Source organism: Schistosoma mansoni, chromosome W (genome assembly GCF_000237925.1).
Source record: "Schistosoma mansoni strain Puerto Rico chromosome W, complete genome".
In the NCBI taxonomy this organism is placed as follows: domain Eukaryota; kingdom Metazoa; phylum Platyhelminthes; class Trematoda; order Strigeidida; family Schistosomatidae; genus Schistosoma; species Schistosoma mansoni.
The window spans coordinates 6,796,396-6,817,173 of record NC_031502.1 but is presented as its reverse complement, the minus strand read 5'-3'; the positions used below and the strand labels follow the sequence as shown (position 1 = coordinate 6,817,173).

General features: G+C 36.0%; 2 protein-coding genes across 4 annotated transcripts; one reads left to right on the top strand and one right to left on the bottom strand.

Annotated features, from left to right (window-relative positions):
* Window positions 1-1,041: 1,041 nt before the first annotated feature.
* Window positions 1,042-8,633, top strand: Smp_031070.1 (putative gamma-tubulin complex component 4 (gcp-4); the record flags this gene model as incomplete). 3 transcript variants are annotated; one of them, XM_018800050.1, is made up of 3 exons in its annotated part: window positions 1,042-2,344; window positions 6,208-6,577; window positions 7,934-8,633. In XM_018800050.1, the coding sequence occupies 2 exons, from the start codon at window positions 1,042-1,044 to the stop codon at window positions 6,216-6,218; spliced, it is 1,314 nt and encodes a 437-aa protein (XP_018653902.1). In that variant the 3' UTR covers window positions 6,219-6,577; window positions 7,934-8,633. The 3 variants fall into 3 exon arrangements, with proteins under 3 accessions (XP_018653902.1, XP_018653900.1, XP_018653901.1); XM_018800048.1 differs by having other exon boundaries at window positions 1,042-2,378; XM_018800049.1 differs by lacking the exon at window positions 7,934-8,633 and adding an exon at window positions 7,388-7,500 and having other exon boundaries at window positions 1,042-2,378.
* Window positions 8,634-10,486: 1,853 nt separating this feature from the next.
* Window positions 10,487-15,586, bottom strand: Smp_138990 (hypothetical protein; the record flags this gene model as incomplete). The annotated part of the gene is made up of 4 exons (XM_018800047.1): window positions 15,456-15,586; window positions 11,351-11,540; window positions 10,681-10,817; window positions 10,487-10,531 (listed from the first exon to the last, which is right to left on the bottom strand). Exons 2-4 carry the CDS (start codon window positions 11,493-11,495, stop codon window positions 10,487-10,489), a joined length of 327 nt encoding a protein of 108 aa, XP_018653899.1. The 5' UTR covers window positions 11,496-11,540; window positions 15,456-15,586.
* Between the last annotated feature and the right edge of the window lie 5,192 nt (window positions 15,587-20,778).

Here is a 20,778-nt window from a genome sequence, read left to right as displayed (position 1 = left end):
TATAGTGAGTAGTAACTGTTGGGTTTCCACTTGTTAACCCGTTATAACTCGCTAGATAGTCTTAAAGACCAGGGAGGCATTTTTAAATATAGCCCCTTATTGATGGGAGCAGCATTCTTGGATTACGTTTCATCTTTTTTATGTGCAATAAGCTATCCTTTTTGAAGCAATAACCATCATCCCTCAACACTGCTGTTTTGTGATCATTGCATAATTTTCTCTCGTCGTGGTGTTTTGTGCGATGGAATTCTTGATATCTCGTACGAAGGTTTTTACGTTATTAATACATGAGAATGTGGTTGATACGGATGGAATCCCACTGGTTAGAAATTGATTGTTTGAACCAAAAACCACCATTTTATTATTTATTTAAACATAAATATTGGTACAAGGGAGCACCAAATATATATGCGCCGCACAAATCCCATTTGATTTGTGTGAGGGCCGTAATACTGCCCAGATGCCCAAACTGAAGCAGGTGGTTTTCTTAGGGGACCACATCCGGAGCCTTTGACCTAAAGGTCTGATCCACAATGCGGTGGAGCATCGTGAGGAGATTCAATCTCATGGTAGCCGATGACCAACGATTGATTCATACGCCATTTGTTCCCTCAGGATACTGGAGCCCATGTGCACCATTGGTTTGTAACGAGGGTTTTCCAACTCCTCTAGATGGACCCTCTGTGTCCACCAACCCGGTTAAAGCGTAAATAACAACTTCGCCACGAGAAGACAGTGAGTAGAACTTCTCTGTCAGAGGCTATATACGCGTGGCCATGTGAGAGCATTTTGAGAGGGAGGGCAGACTCTCCCCACTCTCAGCCGTACAAGGGCGTTTGGGGGCAAAAACCATCAGGCAATAATATAATAAAAAAATTAATCAAATTTCGTATTATATCGAAGAATGTTCTTTTTTATTCTTTCCTTGGCATTTACCAATCTACAACTAAAATTTATATTCTTTTATCGTATTATTGGCATATCTAAAGCTTGCTAATTCCCCCTTCATTCATGTAGATATATTTCAGTTCTGCTCATTAAATGTTACATGAATTGCTACTTGCTTTACATGGGATTTCCGGTGGTATATTCGTCCAGTCTGATAAGACTGAAGAAGATGATGATTTAGGTCTAGACCAACATTTAATACCCATATCAAATAATCTTCCTTTTGTACCACATGGTGAACTTGTCCTTTATGCGGAATTATTAAAACTTGGAACTTGCTATAAATATTTACAAGAATTTATTGAACGCTTTTCCGAATCATATCATGGTTTATATTTATCTGCATTTGCATTGGGAATCGATGATTCACTTAAAGCATACAGAACAGATCTATGTACACTAGAAACTGAACTTCTGATGGATGCTGATCTTGGTGTTTCACACATTTCTTACCGTCTCCATTCCTACAAGATTTTATTGCCTGTGCTTGTGAAAGTCACTAAAAAGGTGGAAAATATAGTTACAAGCCCTCAAACTACTGGTGTTAGGTCCAGCTGTCGGCTTTTAGATACAATATTGTCAGCTGCGCCTCCTGGTCTACCAGGCCCACGATTCACCATCCAAAAGTTAGTGTCTCACATTATGCAGGTGTTTTTACGACAATTATCATCGTGGCTTATATATGGTGTTGTTCATGATCCTTACTATGAATTTTTTATCAAGTTAGAAAATTTAACTACAGCCTCCACTCACCCGAATCCATCCATTTTACAAGGTTCTCATGGTTATTTTGATGATCTTTCATCAAAAAATGATTGTATGACGACAAAACCAAAATTTTCGATAGATAATGAAAACTTACCATCATTTCTACCAACTTCATTTGCTCAAAGAGTTCTTGAAACTGGTGAAGCTGTGTATTCTGCCACCCATGATCCATCAGAAGCTTCTTTCTTACTGGAATTAGAGAAAAATTATTGTCCTCGTTTTGTGGAACTGTTAACTTGTTTGGAGAAAAATTCAGACGGACTTCAGTGGATTGGAAAAACCTTCAGTAACCTGATAGACTTTAATAAAATCAGTAGTTTAGTATGTGATATACAGAGTATTGTTTCATATCATTCTTGGTGCAGTTTATTGAAAGAACACAAATTAATTCAATATATTTGCTTAGTTAAAGATGTCCTACTTTTAGGAAGAGGCGAATTATTCTTGGCATTCCTTGATCATTTAAATATTTCAAATAATCTCAGCAACATTAATAATTCACGTTGTGGAACCACTTGTAAAATTCAGCATAGCATTTTAGACAAACCTCCCCCAACAAATGAAAGTGCAGTTCAGGCTCTTGAATACGATGTTACTGAGGCGTTTCTGGCAGCAGCTCGTTCTTTAGGTATGGATGATGAAGAACTAGATTCCAATTTTAAGTATGTCACCGTGTAATATTGAATTTCTCAAGTGTATATCAACAATTTTGTAGTGTTATGTTACTTCTATTTCAAACTGCTCTTATTTTTGCCAAATGAGTATATATGTAATGATTGACTTATAATTCTCAGTAGTCACGAGGATTTTTGTGTTCTGTATTGTAAGCCATGCCTAATTTTGTATAAATTAACTTCAATAACCTGTATTTCATATGAAAGTGTTTGAGCTTAAAACCTGATGGTTATAATTCGAGTATAAAGAATTTAACAGTTCAATGTCCAGATGTATTTTTGTTAAAATGTTGATCTCAGCATGCTCATTCTATTAACCCAGAGGAACTGCATCATCCTTCTTTGGCTATTTATTGGTAATATATATATATATATATATATATATATCACTAAAGGTCAAGTTATATACCTTTTATTGTACAACGGAGATAATTGGGTATATTTCGTAGACCGAATTTCTAGCTCGTCATTCTGTCCGAACATATGGTTAACCCATGAACATTGAAAGTGCAAATGAAGGTGTCTTCGAATGATGACCCACATTTAATTAAATTATTGAGTGATCACTACAAACTAAACGCAGATCTTTTAAAGTCAAGAAAGCTATGAGTTCTCACTGTGAGTGTATTAAAAACTCTTGATTTTTAATGTATAAGATATTTCGCATCAGTAATATTGAACTGTAAGTAATGTAATCTTTGCTGTAATTTATTTTTGTTTTGAGGCTCTAAGCTTAATTTTACTCACCTTATAGTAAATCTTTTCCATTTAACGACTTAATATAAGGAATAAGTGATACAATCGTCTACGCTAAGAATTCTACATTATTATTACTACTACTATTATCATTATTATTCTCTGGTTTGCCATAGATTGTTGTATAGCGAATACATTTATTAGATATACTTATGGAAATCTTCACTTCATCATACGGGTATTATTTTACCTATTCACTCTATGATTCTCTATGGTTCATCATATTATTTTGATTTTTTGTCTTTGTTATCCAAAGGTGTAGAAACTCAAACCGATGTACATGAAATATAAGCAACTATAATAACGACAGGAAAAGTAATTAGTAATAACGTCTTAAAAATGAGTAGATTAGCTTTAGAAAATATTTCGGCTTGTTCGGTAAAAGTATATCGTTATATGAAAGCAGTATTAGTAGTAGTACTGTTGTGTGTGCTACTGACGTTGACAGATATGTAGTATGTATCATCAATCGAAAATGGAATGCCTGGCAGCAGAAGGTTAATAGGACCGAAGAAAAGGGAACGAGAACAGAGAATGATTAGTGTGGAAACGAAGGAACAATCAAGTCTAAGACGGTCGATTGACATTTTTTAAATGAAGTATTTATTGTATGGTTCTCAGATTTTACTAAGACATTTTGTAATTTTGTATTCAAATACATTTGGTTGTCCTCACCTGTGTTCTCGTTCACTACAGTACTATAAAAGAAAACATTGATGAAGTGACTTTGTAATCAACAACCATATAATATTAGGTTGTAACCAATTAATATGAATTATTTTGTAAATAAAGACATCATACTTCACGTGCGACCCATGAAAATTGGTTCCAGTTCACAGTGAAAAAACCATACAGGTTTATTCACGTTACTCTAACCTGATAGAGATAAAGAGTATGCGTTGTGAGTAATGTGTTAAGACGATGGGAATTAGCCATCATTACCAATATTGTATCGGTAATTTTGCGGAGCCTCAAAACATTTCATATTATGATTATAACTTTTAGTGCTAGTTGTTAGTTGCCCGTGTCGTAAACGAATAACAACTAACTGATACTGATTTTCTTACGTCCTAAGTATCGATATATGTGCCGAGACAATCATAAAACATGGACCAACAACCAGTTAAGATTCATGTTGATGGAATAGTCAGTCAGTCACCTACAACGTAGAACCAGGCGCATATATGCATCGGTCCAAGTTGCCATACCTCATTAGCACAACAAGATAAACACCGAATTCATAGAAGTAGTTTAGTGGTGGTAATATATAAAAGAAAGGTTGTATATAACGATATAGTACAGGAAGAAAGAAAGATATGAAGAAATTTCAATCTCATAGTTTAAAGGAAGACAGAGTGTATACACCTACGCCATTGTGGTCGATTATGAGCCATGTCATATAGAGTCTACAACCATTAGTTACGATAGTCACGTGGACCCCAACCAAGTAGTCTGCATCTACCCACATGGCTTACACCAGAAGTTAGTGACTTTAAGCACTGATGCCACGTTTTAGTTTGGCCGACCCTAACTTTCTTCCAACCATCCCCAACACTAGTCAGCATTGCGCGTCGTGGTAATCAGTGTCCAGGCATACGTAACACGTAGCTCAACCATCTCAGTCGATGAAGATTCACAATGTCATCAACTGATTTACCATCATTCCCTAATACCCTATGTCTAACCTCACTATTATTTACCCGGTGATCCCAGCAGATGCGAGCAATATTTCTAAGGCGTCGGTGGTCAAATACTAGTAGCTTCCGAGTATCTTCTACTCTTAATGGCCACGTTTCGCAGCCGTAAAGTAGAAGAGAACGAACTGCTGCGCTATATACTCGTCCCTTAGTTGGTAGACGGATATCTCGTCCTCACCATAGGTGACGTAAGTTGGCAAAAGCCAAACGAGCTTTTTGAATCCGTACTGAGATATCGTCAGACACCAACCCATTAGGGCTGATCATACTTCCAAGATAAGTGAAGTTGTCGACATGTTCGACTATTTCACTCCCTATACTTAGTTCAGGTGTTGACGCAAACCAGTCCTGGAGTAACAATTTACATTTGGATGGGGAGAAACACATCCCAAACATCTTGGTATTGTTACTTCGTGCTACCAAAATACTGCATTTTATTAGTGTTAGTGATGAGTGGAGAAATCCTATTAGCTCACTTCTTTGTGAAGTTTATCCTAACTATGTTGCCTAGAAAGAAAATTGAAGCTTCACGATTAAATCACCCAGCTAAGTAAACGCAACTTTGCCAAAATGTCATATTTTAATTATGTGGGATCTAGCGACACTATCTAGTTGCTCAAACCGAAGTAGGTGGAACAGAATTTGAAATTCTACCAGTTGAAAACTAAGTGCTTTCGCCGTTAACACACATCCCCCACTAACTGACACCCAAAGCTGATATAAATTATATTTTAAGGTTGAGACTATTGACACAAATACATTCACTGATGTACCTTATACCCAAGGTGGAGATTGGTCTGAATTTTCAGTTGGAGAGAAAAATACCGATATCCATTTTATGTTATTTTGTGATAAGTTCATTGTTTAGGTGGACGGAAGCTTGAGAATCATGTGTACAAACAATTGCAATCATCTGCATAGTGAATCAGCGATCGAAAGCGCAAAAAACCACACACTTTCAAGGTTTTCACCTACAGAAGGGGCTGACAATCATCTTTGTTTTCGATCATCCGCGGAGTCTTCTTAGCTCTCAAATACTCGATTAAGTCAATAACTGTCTTTATGAATAGCTACTATTACCTCATAAGTTTTGTGAGAGCCATTTCCCTAATTTTATCGCAATTCAATTTAGCTCAACTTTCTCACTTACCGAATAAGCGGCATCATAATATGACTTCTGTTGAAATTACTTTCGTGTGGTGTGCTCAATCAGTCCTCGAACTTTTCATAAAGTTACAGGAATTATTTCTCTGTGCATTTTCTAAAATCATACTGAATCTAGATTCTCAAGTCAGTAATTTGAAAAATCACTGGTCTTGTTTTTCATTTCAAGTCTAGTTTCCTTTAATTTTTAATTTATCTAGATTCTCAATAAAGTTGGCAGCAGCTCAATCAAATAAATTGTCAGAAAATATTACTGTTTTGGATCGTTTACATTTATGCATTATTGCTCCACCGGTGTTCGAACGTTTATTCTCTCCTAATATTTGTCGTGCTTACGACAGGTTATTTAGATTTCTATTCGCTATCCGTCGAACACAATTGAAATTACAAGAGTTTTGGGCTGATCAAATTCTTTTGTGGCGTCGTACCTCTGCTCGTAATCAGCTCCATGTAAATTATAATAAAGCACCAATCAATGTTTTTATTCAATTGCAGTCTTGTATAGATCAACGCCTCCTAGTTCGTAGTCATATGGCATTTATTATTGACAGTTTACAGTATTATTTACAGGTTGGTTTGTTATCATATTTGGGAAAAGGGATCTTCATTCAGTTTAAAATATACCGGTCGAATATCATTTGTTTCCTATAAGTGTTATGATTGTTCACAAAAGTCACATTTCTTCTATCTGTACTGTTTATGTCTAGGTAATTCAAATTATTAATCGTATTCATATACTTGGAAAATGAGCAAAATCGTATAAGCGTAGTAGAAACAAGAGAACTATTGTAATATTTGATTTGTATTCAGATTACCTGGTCAAAGCAAGGAATATATTAATGAATTGAACTAGAACAATTTGTGAGTGCGTAACCCGAGTAGATATAAGCCTCATAAAATTAATACAATAACGTAACCAGGAAAATGTAAAACCAGTCAAATATGCACAATAAGGTACATAAATATGAGTCCAAAATTTGTTGTATGGTCTACTCTATGATCAGAATTGACCAAGAAATGTTTTAACTTCTATAGTGTAGAAAGACCTCAAATTATCTAATGTTTTTATTTTTGTTAGTAAATAATAGTTCTCATGTGCCAAGTCCTCAGTAACTTTTTCTCAATTCATATTAACCCACTAGTCTTTGGTACTGTACCCGACTTGTTGCTTCCGCAGTTAGTTTGCAACTGTGTCCCAAGATATTAGTTATTGGTGTATAAGCAGTTTTTCTACTGAAATTCTGACTGCTCAGATTCCTCACTTCTCTCCAATCGCGTGGGTGAATATTGTTGTGTATTAATTGTCTGATCTTTCTAGTTACATTTTCAAATACACTTGGTAGTCCAGTATGTAATGTTATTTGGTTTTTCTCGGTGTAGGAATAGGTTGAATAAAAGCTAGGAGTGACCAAATCAAGGTAGGGCATCAATCTATAATGTTCTTGAATTGGATTGAGCCATAGTGTTGGGTTCAAGGTATATGGCTGGGATTCGTGCAACCATTATCAATAATGGATAGAGAAGTCGGGTTAAATGGCTCACAATCGTTCGGAATGGCTAAATGCATTCATCTTTGTCCTCCACTAGACGTTGAGTTTTAAAATGATATCATCGTTTCTATACCGCGAGTTAATCGGTTTTTCTTAAATCATATTGACAATGAAAAATGTTTTCCACTACCACTACACAGGCAATATAACTGTACAAAGAAAGTATTATACAACGTCAACTCCACTTGCGAGTCATAGTTCTTACTGAATTCATACAACCCATAGTTAGTATGAACAAAGAAATAAATGCGAACTGGATTGAACATATTAAATTGGGTTATCCACATTTGCCTTACAGATGAATCGGCATACAATCCCTGGTACTATCATTATTTTTCCAGAATATCCGCACTTTATTTCTTCCTCTTCCTCACAGGTTGATGTAATTGAAGCACAATTTTCACACTTAATTCGTCGTTTACATATTGATCAAGAAATTCGATTAATTCAAATCGCACAAGAAGCTTACCTGGCTGGTTTACAAGCGCAAGCATTATTGTTCATGCCAGATATAAAATTATGTATATTGCAGTTGTTAAACTATTGCTGTCAATTTGTGGATTTATCAAATCAACAATACTACTATGATCATTTAATGAATATGGATGATGACCACAACCATCAATTGTCTGATAAAGTGCAAGAGATGGTGAATAAATTCTATACTCAAGCAAAATTATTGTATGATTTATTGAATATTTCTTGTTCAACCGGTGCTAAAAGTAGTGTTGGTTTCAATTCTGGCTATACTGTTGTTAATCATCATCGAGACTTCGAATCGCTATCGTTACCTGGTATTACTACTACCAATGGTCCTCACTATTCGGGCACAACAGATTTAAATAAGTTATTGTCACGGTTAGATTTTAATTACTTTTATAGTGACTCACTGGAGAATTTAATCTAATTATTGTTGTCAACTGGTGATAGGTCTGTAGATTGTTTTATCTGCAGATTTTATTTACCCTTTTAAATATTGCATTTTTTTATAAAATTATTTATTGATCTCTTTATGGAATCGTAAATTTGGTGACTGTTAAAAAAACCATACAAATAGAACAAAATTTTAGTCCCTCAAACTATCTTTTCTTTCTAAACAATTTTACTGTCGGAAAATGTTTGTGTATTGTTGACTTTATTCATATAATAGAAATGATTGCTACATGTACGCACAACAGTGTACAAGGTGATGATCGTCATTTTCCCATTTGCTACTTAAATCTCATCGAGCAGGCATAGAATCGATTCAAACACAAATTTTTAACCTGTTCTACAGTTCTATCATAATATGTTGTAGTTCTGAGTATTTAAAGCATCTTTGTTGTGTGCATTTTACATAGAGATTAGTATCTACGTTAGACTGATTATTGTTAACTGGGTGCACTAATCCTTGATACACTTTAAAAATGTAAGCACTACGAAATTTAACAATCTCCACAGACCCTCTATGGTAGCAACTCGTTTTCATTTGACGAATTCAGGTTTTCATCATAGGTAATAGTTTTACCTCATGTTATCAATTTGCATTTATTCGTAGGGACATTTATCTACTCAGTCAAGTATTTCTAAAGTATCATCTAACCAATCAGTTTCATAAAAACCTAATCGTTTTAAAAGATTTGACAGGAACTATTCAGCTTGAAACTAGTCAATAATATGCACCTGGTAAACCAAAATCTGCGATTTCTGTTTAAGTACTAGTAATATTAACCGACCAATCACACTTCTATTTAACAAGTAATTGTTCTTTGTAATAATTTTTAAGAGCTTGTAAGAAAAAATTTATTTTTGGAAAAAAAAGAATTGATCGATGAAATAGATTTCTCAAAGGATAAAATCACATCAAAGTAATATGATGATGACGATGTAATAATAGCTCGATAAATTGACAATTTACTACAACCACTAATAGTAAAATAATTTCAAAATCAATAACTTTTGACAGACGACAAAATTTGAGAAATAAAAAAAAGTCGTCATTCATATGGTTAGATACAGAAAAGTACAATTGAAAAAAATAAACAAAATTTATAAAATATAATAAGCGTACACATCATTATTATCGTCATCATCTTTGCAGAGTTGTACCCATGCTTCATAAAAAATAATGGATCGTTTTAAGCTTTTTTTGTTGTTGTTAGTTTTCTTCTGAGAAAAAACGGAATCTTCACATTATTTTATTGGTTTTTTTTTAAAATTAATTATTATAGTCATTATTTTTATCTATCACACTGATTAATGTCAGTTTACAATAAAAAGAAACAACAAAATAAGTTAACAATAGTAATTAAGTGTGAACAATGAGAAGATTCCAGGAATTGCTGCGATTAATAGGCAATGTAATATTATAGGATTAATTAATTTTTTTTTATGACCAATTCTCCCAATCGTCAATCTAAAATTAAATTTAGATAAAAATAATTATGATCAACAGATTACTGTCAATATACATATGTATAATTCATTGAACTATAAGTGATAATGAGTGAGATAAAGTAAAATGTTCTAAGCTTTAAATACAAAGTTAAAAACAGTATAGTTGACCTTACGGATTTAGTCTAACTAAAAAATGATGCGAATCATAACTAACATAAACACCTTGATTAGTGACGAAACCTAATCGATAAGTGAAATACTCGGTAAATGTACTGTTAGTGTAAAGTTTACAGAGATTTTTGGATTTATTGTAGTGAAAATCACGAAACGACCAAAAAACACTTGATAACTGCTTCGTCCTAGTCCCTTACACGCATCAGTGACAAACTTCGAGAAGTTATTCCCGGAGTTTTAGTGAGAAGACATGGACAGCAGATTTCGGTCATGTCGAGTTTAACTTAACAATGACATCACATTACTACGAAATTGCACAATACTTAATTTTCAACAGTTGTCTAAACAAGATCAGTTCGTGATGTAAATTCCAATAAATTCAACGACCTCCATAAACTAAATAAACCACAACTCCACTATTATACTATAACGTTATATGACCAAAGGGCAAATTCGATTAAACACACAAACCCGGAAGAGAATTGTACAAAAAGGAATACAATCTTTAAGAGTAATCATAATAACTAACAGAGTAATACAATTTTTTCGCTTGAAAGAAAATGAATTACGAACCTCATCAGTTAATTGTGGCTCGGAATTTTTAATTTTGACGGCTTCATTGTTATTATTACTTTCAGTGGACTTCTTATTGGTTTTATCCATCGAGTAATTTTTACGTTCATTTTCGGAATCACTCCAAGCTTCATCATCTGAAATTACAAATATTACAGACAAAATATACAGGAAAATTTTTCCAAGACTCATTTACCAAGTGTATAAGTTATTGTAGTTTGAGTTACATTCTAGTTATGAGGGATACTGATGATAACCTCGACTGCTTAAACCAAAGTGACTAGAGCAAGGCCCAAACCATCTTTGCTTAAAAGGCTTGTGACTTAAGGCAATATGGAGGCAATCCACACAGAATGCACATATGCTAACAAGAGACTGATCAATTGCGGTCCTAAACAACAATGGGAAGATGAAAGCAAACAACACCAAGTGCATTTACGTATTGGTTAAATTTCAAACACCTTAATTACTCAGCCACTCCTTGATATCTTCTGACCAACTGCTACACCAACCAACATCATCCATCGAGCAATAAATAACCTGTTGTTCTTAAACTTCGTTAATTTAGTCTAAACGTTGAAGAATTGAGAAAAATGGAACGAACAAAATAACCTGTTAAGACGTAACTATGAATAAAAATAACACAATTTTCAAAAATAGGATACATTACCAGAAATTGATGCCTTATATTCAATAGTAGGTTTTTCAGAAGAATGAAAGATTGATTTATCTGTTGTAACTGCTTTCGCAGCTGTCATTTCATCATTTTCCACTTCATCTGCAAGTATCACAACTGATGATAAACCAGTTGTCATTTCTTCAAAATCTGAAAAGACATTTGTTGAATTTTGGTCTTCTGTCTACAATATTAAGAAGCAGAATTACAAACTTTAACAACTACCATTTGAAATGGCATTATCTTTTAAAGGAAACATGGTAAAGGCGTAATATACTGACAAACTTTGGCGACTAATCAGCCATTTAGGAAACGCTGCTTGGTGATAAAACAGTTAACAATACAAGGTAACGAAATAACAGTGGAGTTACAGCTTTGATCGTGATAATTAATCTTCAAAAGTCAAATTATCGCTCGTATCAAAGAGTAAAGGGCAATTTTACATATACACGTTCACAGTTGGTGTTGTGAGTTAGCGCTACCTCGTAAAATTACAGTCACCCCACTGACATCAGTCATGATGCGGTGGAGTTAAGGCTAGGTATAAAGAGCTAAACTGCAACTTTGAGTTAGGTTTACAAATTAGGGTCAGGGTTTGCAACAAGAACGGACATCAGCAATAGTTTGAAGCCTTGTCACCTTCCTGTTTACAAACTTCAGAAACTTGTGTTGCGGTTTAGAGTGAGGGTAAGAAAAACAGAACATTATCTAGCGTGATTAAACACTTTCAATTACGCAGCAAACAGCATCATATGCTTTAACAAACAATCTCCTTTATGAGCAGGTAGGTTATGTAATTTAGCATAAGCACTGCCTAAAATTCACTTTTTGGTTGGATAGTAGATAATTACATTGAGTTTAAGCACCTTAAGGAACAAGTATTGTCGATTTTCACCTAGTGAATAATAACATACGTGTTGTCCATCAGTGCACTTCAAACTTTGAGAAAAATACGAAGTGCTATATTAACTGTGATTGGCTAATTCAAGGCAGCCAGTAGATTTTATGTTTACTAGGAGCATACGTTAGATACAAATTTTCTTAAATACGGTTTACAAAAATAACACCAACTAATTTTATTAGTGTTTGTTTTACTACTGATCTCGTGCACTTTTTATAAGTTGGTTAGTACCCCAAATAACTCAGTGGTAACGTCTCAGACTGTGAAGCTGAGTGACGCGGGTTCGAACCCTATCGAGAGTATTAGTTCTCACAAGATGTTAGATACTGCTTGTAGACGAGCAGCATAAAGCACGAAGCTAATTTTCAAGGTATCTTGTCAACTATTTATGAACAACTTACTTAATATAATGCACACGATCTTAAAACAGAGACTAGTAACTAGACTGCTCCTTGATTAATAGAATGGGATCAGCACCCAAGGACGAGGCAAACATGATATAGGTGACTTACTCAGTGATCAGTTAATACATATAGAATAGAGCGGAAATTGTTCTATGTTGCTTATGACTGACTTATAAGACAAAATCATATAAAGTAAAAAGCCTACACTTAAGTAGAAATGATCACAATAGTAGAATGAAATCCATATATATATATATATATATATATATATATATATATAATCATAAAAAATATTTTTATACAGAGATGAAAACAGATGAATTTAACTTGAATACTTTTGTCAGTTACATGGCAATCAACACAAATCAGAAATAAGATCAGCACAACTGACCGATATATTGTTTTAACAGTTTGCCATTCAGTTGTTAAACCTGAAGTTATTATTCCTATTACTCCATTAAACTAAATTATCGTTAACAATGATTTTATAATAATTCAAAGTAAAAACATAGAAAAAGACATTAAAAGTACAGTATAGAAACGAGCCAATAAGAATTGAGAAAATGGCTTTTGAGTGAAATCCAAAAACAAATGATGTTTAATTCACGTTATATTACATGAACAGTAGAAATACCTTTGTAAATTGCTTAGAACATTCAAAATGATCATGGGAAATTATTAATTAGCTATGAGAGTAAAATCGCTACTACTAAACCTAGATTGCATATACAACACAAATCAGTAATACTCCTAATTCTAAATATCGAACCCTAAATCTCTAAACAAGAACAGTGTGCAGACTTATAAGGATCTGTTTGCCTCATGACGGATCTTTTATATCCATAAGAACAAAGTTAGGTGTCATTGTTTCCCAATTTACAGACAGAACGTGTAGAAGACTTCAGTAAATTCACAATGTAAGATGTTTGTATTCTGTAATGTTATTGGTTTTCTCCCATGAAATACTGATTTACAATAACTGCTTTTTGATTGACCGATAGCTGACTAAAATTAGTCACGGTTGTTTTGATGTCCTCGCTATAATACACTTGCATCAGTAAACCTAATATGTTGATATTACCATTGACTTAAAAAAGACATTCAATCCGAGTCAGCTGGCTAACAATCTTAGGTTCTAAGAACTTGACATTGGTCCAACTAAGTTATGTTGTTAATCGAACAAATGCTTTGTATAAGGATAATCTCAACATACTGAATAATCCATGCACGGTTCAGGTAATTAGATATGGTGGACAAACCCATGTGTAGGAGGCACTTTTAATGTAATTTTTTTATAAACAAATTATTTAGCTGTTTAGTGCTCCCAGGATTTCAATGTTTGCCTAACTAAGGTTGGTTCGTGATTTCAATATCACTGAACAATCACGTGCTAACACTATGTACCTAAAGAAAAGAAGAATATCACGCGATTTCTCATTCATTTTAAAATGCACACCTTACGGGTATATGTAGTATGTTCACTTTCTTTTTTTCTCGCATTAAATATATTGATTAGTATATACAATAACAGCATGACTGTTAAAACAAAAATCATTATCTTCAGATATGATATATGCATATATTGTACGTGACGATAAAATCATATGGAGAAGAAAACCTTTTAATAACAAGCTAGTTATAATGATGAATTAATTGATTTATTATATAAGCTTTCGACAGTCTAATAGGATAAAGTATGTTATTCGAAATCATAGTTCGAATGTTTGTGAAACGTGGTCTTTAAAAATAGACAGTAATGGTAGGGTAATATTATTTGAATTGCATGCGAATGTCGGGTAAGCAATACTGAGGTTAAACAAAGGGTACTGGTTGAAGATGAAAAGTTAGCTGGCGAAGTTGTGAATCTTTTTCTAGTGAGGTATTTTGAACGTATGTTACGTAGGCTTAACCAGGCGCAACGTTAGCTGATCCAGAAGTAAGTCGTAAGAAAGCTAGGGGGCGACCGAACCAAGATGTGACGTTAGCCCATGAAGATACTGACTGTTGAACTGAGCAGTGTAGGTAGCTACAGACTATATGGTTAGGGTCCGTGAGACTATCACAACCGATAATTGGATAAGCTAAGTGATAACCCAGAAACGGTCGCAATGACTCAAATGCATTCATTCTTTGTTTTCATTTAGACTCTGAGTTTTAAAATACTTATACTATGTTGTTTCACAGACTGATACGAATACTATTTCTGCTACTTAGAGATTGGTTTCGGTAATTTTTATCTCACTGTGCACAGATGGTCGAATGTGACAAGCTCCAGCTTGCTCATCAGCAAAAGGATTGGGAAATGAAAAGCACGGAATAATGACAATTGAAGACAGCTACAAGGTTTATATCGTTTTGCGAGGAACTTTTTATATCAAACACTCCTAAAATCGCTTGATTTATAAAGTTGAATGCTACCTTCGGAACGTTTATTTACTTCGAGGTATTATTTCACATTTTTGTATTGTCCTGATGCATTTTCCAGAATTTGATTACATTACGAACAGTATATATATATATATATATATATATTGTCGTCATAGTTTTTCGTTTGATCCGATGTTATTACCTAAAAACTCGAAATACTTTTACGTTCTGGTCACGACTTTGAATTCTTTATAAACTTAAGGATCATAAGAATCACGTAATATTTGTCACCTTTAAGTAGGTAAGTGATAAATTAGTTAGCGCATACACATGTACACAGTTTATTACCTTGCAACGTTCATTGCTGTCAACTCTGGGACTTTGACATGCTTACCATATTTAAAATAATACAAATGAGAGTGCTTACCGGTAGAGTAGATAAAGTTTCGACTTTTATATTGTCCGGTTTAAGATTATCCGACAAGTTTTCTTTGTTGCTACAACTTAACTTCCCCAAGTGTTTGCTTTTATTCACTGGTTTTCTGTAACTATGTTTTCTTTTAGACTTGTTTCCGTGATTTGATTCTTCATTACCACTATTACTACTACTATTACTATCACTATCACGACGGATTTTTTTCTCAATGATATTGTTTTGATTGAAAGATCTACTACTGGATTGCGAATCACTTCTGGTACTAGTAATAGTAGTATCGTTGTTACAGAGTTTTGAGATGGATTCGTCATTTGAAATTTCTGATTCATTCTCGACGGTTGTATGATCATCGCTATCTAATGGATATGAAAGAAAATGAAATGAATTTAATTATAGTTTAAGATTATTTCCTAGATACAAATAACTTTTTTGAGAAGTGTAATCATGTTGGAAGAGTCCCCAAAATATCGCCCCGTCAAAGTCCCTAGAGGCAGAGAAAAGCTAGGAGACCTTTTATCCAATCAGCGTCGGGTACAATCTTCCCAGGAACATCCAGAAAATGCAAGACTACGTGTCACGGTTTTGATCGGATATTTACCTGTACTGCTAATATCTTTAGTATGGTTCAAGGAGTCCGAGGACAATGTGATACTATAAATAGCCTCGTTTTTCTGCACACAAACTAACATTGATGTAAAGCTCTTATTCACATTTTGCACCTTCTCTGTAGCATTTCAGTTGACACACAGAAATAGTCGGGAATATCAGAACTGGCTAGGAAGACAGTTTAGGCAGGTCACTAGCAAGAATTATCAATCCAAAACTTCTAGGTTTTGTATTAATACCACATGGGATACTGAACAGACTTAACCACAACTACCAACATATTATTTCACACCACCAAATTTGATGACACTGTGAACTATCTAGTAATGTGACAACATGATTCGAATTGGATACGTTGCTGACTTTTTTTAACTATTTTACTGCTGTCTATTATTGCTATGCTTGGCTTTTGTTGACCGTCATCATTGTTCACAGTGCTTACCTACATACTTCATAAATTTAATTTTTGTCTGCCTAATAAAGGTATTCGAATTCTGTCACGATGACTTCCTCAGAATTCATTCGTTATTGCAATTAAACCTTTAGATATTTGTAAAACAAATGTTGGGGGTTCTAGCCTACTCTCCTCAAATCTGAAATTTTCCTCAGTTCGTTTCGCCTTTTTTAAAATAACCTTGTATGATGTAATAAGAATTCAAAACCAAAGCAATATAATCACTATAATTTGACTAGTTTGCTACGATAGAAACACCCAACCACTACGTCAAACTACAGTAGAATACATTGTCGGAAATGGATAGTGACACATAACACACTTATCGAACATTGAAGATGTTGCAGATAACCTTACATAGAAATATGTATAACTTTCAAAAGATTTATTCCCACTTCTTTTGATAACATTAATTTAGCATTCCTTATTTCTAGTGAAAAATGTTTTGTTTTATCATCGACTTAGTATCGAACTGATGTCGAAAAAAGACAAACAATAGATTTAAGAAGAATGAACGTTAGGAAAGATTAGTGTACTGAAGCAGCTTTTTTAAAAATATCATTTAATGGAAAAAACAATGACATAGCATTTCAACTGGCTGCTCCTAATGTGAAAATAGATTTTGTGATTGAGGTCATTAACGTGAAATTTAATCTGATTTCCGTTTGGTTAGCTACAGTGGTCTGTTCAGTGATTTACGATACAAATCACGCTATTTCCAATTGTTAATTATGACAATTTTAAAATCACTATCGTTAATAGTGAATTTTCAGTGATTAATCACTTAAAAAAGTGCAAACGATTGATAAAAAGTGCACCAAAATGAAAATGTGCTGGTCACGATTAATCAGCAATGAATGAAAATACTTTTTGATTATTTGAATTTTAAAGTGTAAAATACTTCCAGTAAATAAGGAACGATTTCAAGATCATATACTACTTATTTCGAGTGCATGGTATTTAAAACACCTAGGTTTAATCGTTGTGAGTGCTGTTAGGCATAATGACGGCGGTGGTCACTCTCTGGTCGCCCACACCGTGGAAGAGTACTTAATTTTCAGGTACCAGAAAATGAAACTGAGTTAAGGGTGGTCTTGATGACCTTAAGTAACTGCAGTGTCTGAGGCCAGTCACGCACGGAATTTATGTGAGTGCTAGCTGCAAAATTTAAGGCCTTGATGCCTTCGGCGGATATCCGTGGGACAAGGTGAGATGTTCTATTCTCAAAGCACACCTTTTCTAAACTGGTTTTTTCATTGTAGCAAGCAAAGTTCTGCGGACGCTTTTTGTCTGAGCCAAGCATTTTATCGGTCATTATTTATTTATTTAATCACATATATATTGGTACAAAGGGCACCGGATACATATGCGCCACACAAAATAATGAGAATGGGAGGAGAAGGAAGAAGATGCATATATATAAAAGAAGGAAAAAAAGAAAAGAAGAGTAATGATGGGGGGAACTGAAATGTACAACCAGAAGAGCTCTCTCAGTTAGGAAAGTTATAGCCACTCTTTATGAAGAAAGTAGAAGAAGGTTACAGCAGGATCGCCACTGGCTTCTATTCTGAGCCATATATGATAACATCTCTAGCCACTGTGTTGCACCATCTCTCGGACCCCAGCCAGGGAGTCGTGAAGGACCAACAGAAGCTAGCCCTTTGCAGCTTTCTTTCATGCCACGACACCATGTCATACACTGAACATCTCTCCGCTTTTTCCAATCAGTCCCAGAGTCGGCAAATAATGCAAGACGAGGAATTCTCTGGGACGAGACATTCGTAAAACATGTCCAAGCCACCGAAGTCGGTGTTTCAAGATGGTAACACCAACTGAATTATCGTCTCGGCGCCCGAACACACGATGCCGAATCTCTGCATTACTAACATGGTGTTGCCACTGAATGTCAGCAACCCTTCGGAGACAACGATGATCGAACACAGAGTCGTCTAACATCCTCGACTCGGAGAGGCCAGGTTTCACAAGCATAGAGCAAAACTGCTCTCACCGACGCGTTGTAGATCCGATCTTTTACAGCCAGACTAACATCACGAAGGCGCCAAAGATGGCCCAGATTGACATAAGCCGCTCTGGCTTTCCTTATACGTGCATCAATCTCATCACTCACGCCACCACCAGCACTTATGCAGCTACCTAGATACACGGACTTCTCAACTACTTCAATCTCCTCACCATCCAGAGAGAGTACAGGATGAGAATCCTGCCAGTCTTGTAGGAGTACCTTGCACTTCGAAGGTCCAAAGCACATACCGTACCTGCGGACACTGATTGCCAACTGATTAAGTGCGGATTGCATGCCTTGGGCATTATCGCACAGTAAGACATTATCATCCGCATACTCAAGGTCGAGAAGTCTTTCTCCAGGTAACAGATCCACGCCGCCATTACTTACATCCATCAGATCTGTTTCCAGAATGTCATCGATAGCAAAGTTGAAGAGGAATGGTGAGATTGGGCAATTCTGCCTAACTCCACTGCTTGGATGGAACAAGGGAGAAAGGTGGTTGTATGCCCTCACTCTGCCTGAGGTGTTTGTATACAGGGCCTTTGAGATGTTAATAAACTTCTCAGGCACACCCTTCTTCAATAGATAATCCCAGAGAACAGTCCTGTCCAACGAATCGAAGGCAGCCCTGATATCAAGAAACACTACGATTGTTGGCCTGCGATAAGTATGACGGTGTTCTAACATTTGGCGGAGGGTGAAGATGTGATCAATGCATCCCCGACCAGAACGAAAACCAGCCTGCTCCTCGCGAGTCAATCTTTTTCGGGCTTTGAACAATCTACGAAGTATGATGGAAACCAATAGTTTGGACTAAATCGGAAGTAGACTTATCCCCCGATAGTTGTTACAGGAACAACGTGAACCCTTTTTAAAGATAGGGACGACTATCGACTCATTCCATGTCGTTGGAACACTCTCTAACTCCCAAACCTTTGCAAACAACACAGTCAGTTCCTTAACCAGGAAGTCATCACCATCTTTAAAAAGAGCCGGAGGTAAGTCATCTGGGCCTGGTAATTTGTAGCGTTTCAAAAGTTGGATTTCCTTGCTGACTTCCATCTCATTTGGTGGGTCGGTCGTCACAGGCCATGGAGGGCAGTACAGTCTGACCGATGTTGCCGAGACAGCAGACCAGTTGAACTGCCCTTCAAAAAACACTACCCATCGTCCAAGATGTCGAGAGATGTTAGTGATCGGCATCCCATCATCCTCGTAGATTGTTTCACTTACACCAGACTTCTTGCTGCCAGTGGCTCGGATGAGTTGGAAGAGCTTCCAGCAAATACCAGATGCAGCTGCTGCTTCCATCTCATTAGCACGCTCCGACCACCAGGCTTCTCGGTCCTTACGCAAGCTTTGCCCGATTTCACTACGTAACAGCCTTCGTTTGTGGTCAAACTCACGGTCACCCAGAGTAGACCGACGGGCTTCCATCAGTTGTAATGAGCCAGAAGAAACCCAGTGCTTGTAAGCGCGACGTTTCGCGAAGCCGCAAGCGGCTTTACTCGCCATTTTCATGGCGTCGTGAAGATGCAACCAATGCTCATCTATACTTTTCGGTGGGATGGTAGCTAGCCTAGAGGCTAGCTCCGCTCGATACTTACTTGCAACAGAAGTTGCAGCCAGTTTACCAACATCGATCCGTTGATGGCGGTCATTCCTTCGGCCACTGAAAAGTAAGGAGAGATTGGCGCAGACCAGGGCATGATCAGACTCCAGATAGGTACTCCAAAAGGAGCGGCAGTCTTGTACACAACCACGCCAGCGGTAGCTGATCGCGATGTGATCAATCTGAGTCCAGGCTTGAGATGCAGAGGGAGGACGCCAGGTGGCACATCGGCGATGACTGTGCCGGAAGTTAGTGCTAGCCAGAAACAGGTTGTGGTCTGTGCACAGTTGCAGCAAACGGTCTCCATTATCTGTCCTGAGACCAACAAGTCCCCATCGGCCACCTAAACGACTCTCTTCTGTGCCTAGACGCCAGACCTGTGCATTCAAGTCTCCGGCTAGTCTCTGTTGAACGCGCTTTCTGGAGAAGAATTGTTAACTGATGGTAAAACTCATCCTGGATTGCATCCGGGCTGCAATCTGTCGGGGCATAGACGGAGATGACAACAAGACTTCGTTTCTCATGCCGATTTCTTCTCACTTTGATGGAACTTTCTAATCTAACAGCACATAACCGACTGTTAATGGGGATCCAATCGATTAGTGCTGCCTCAGCT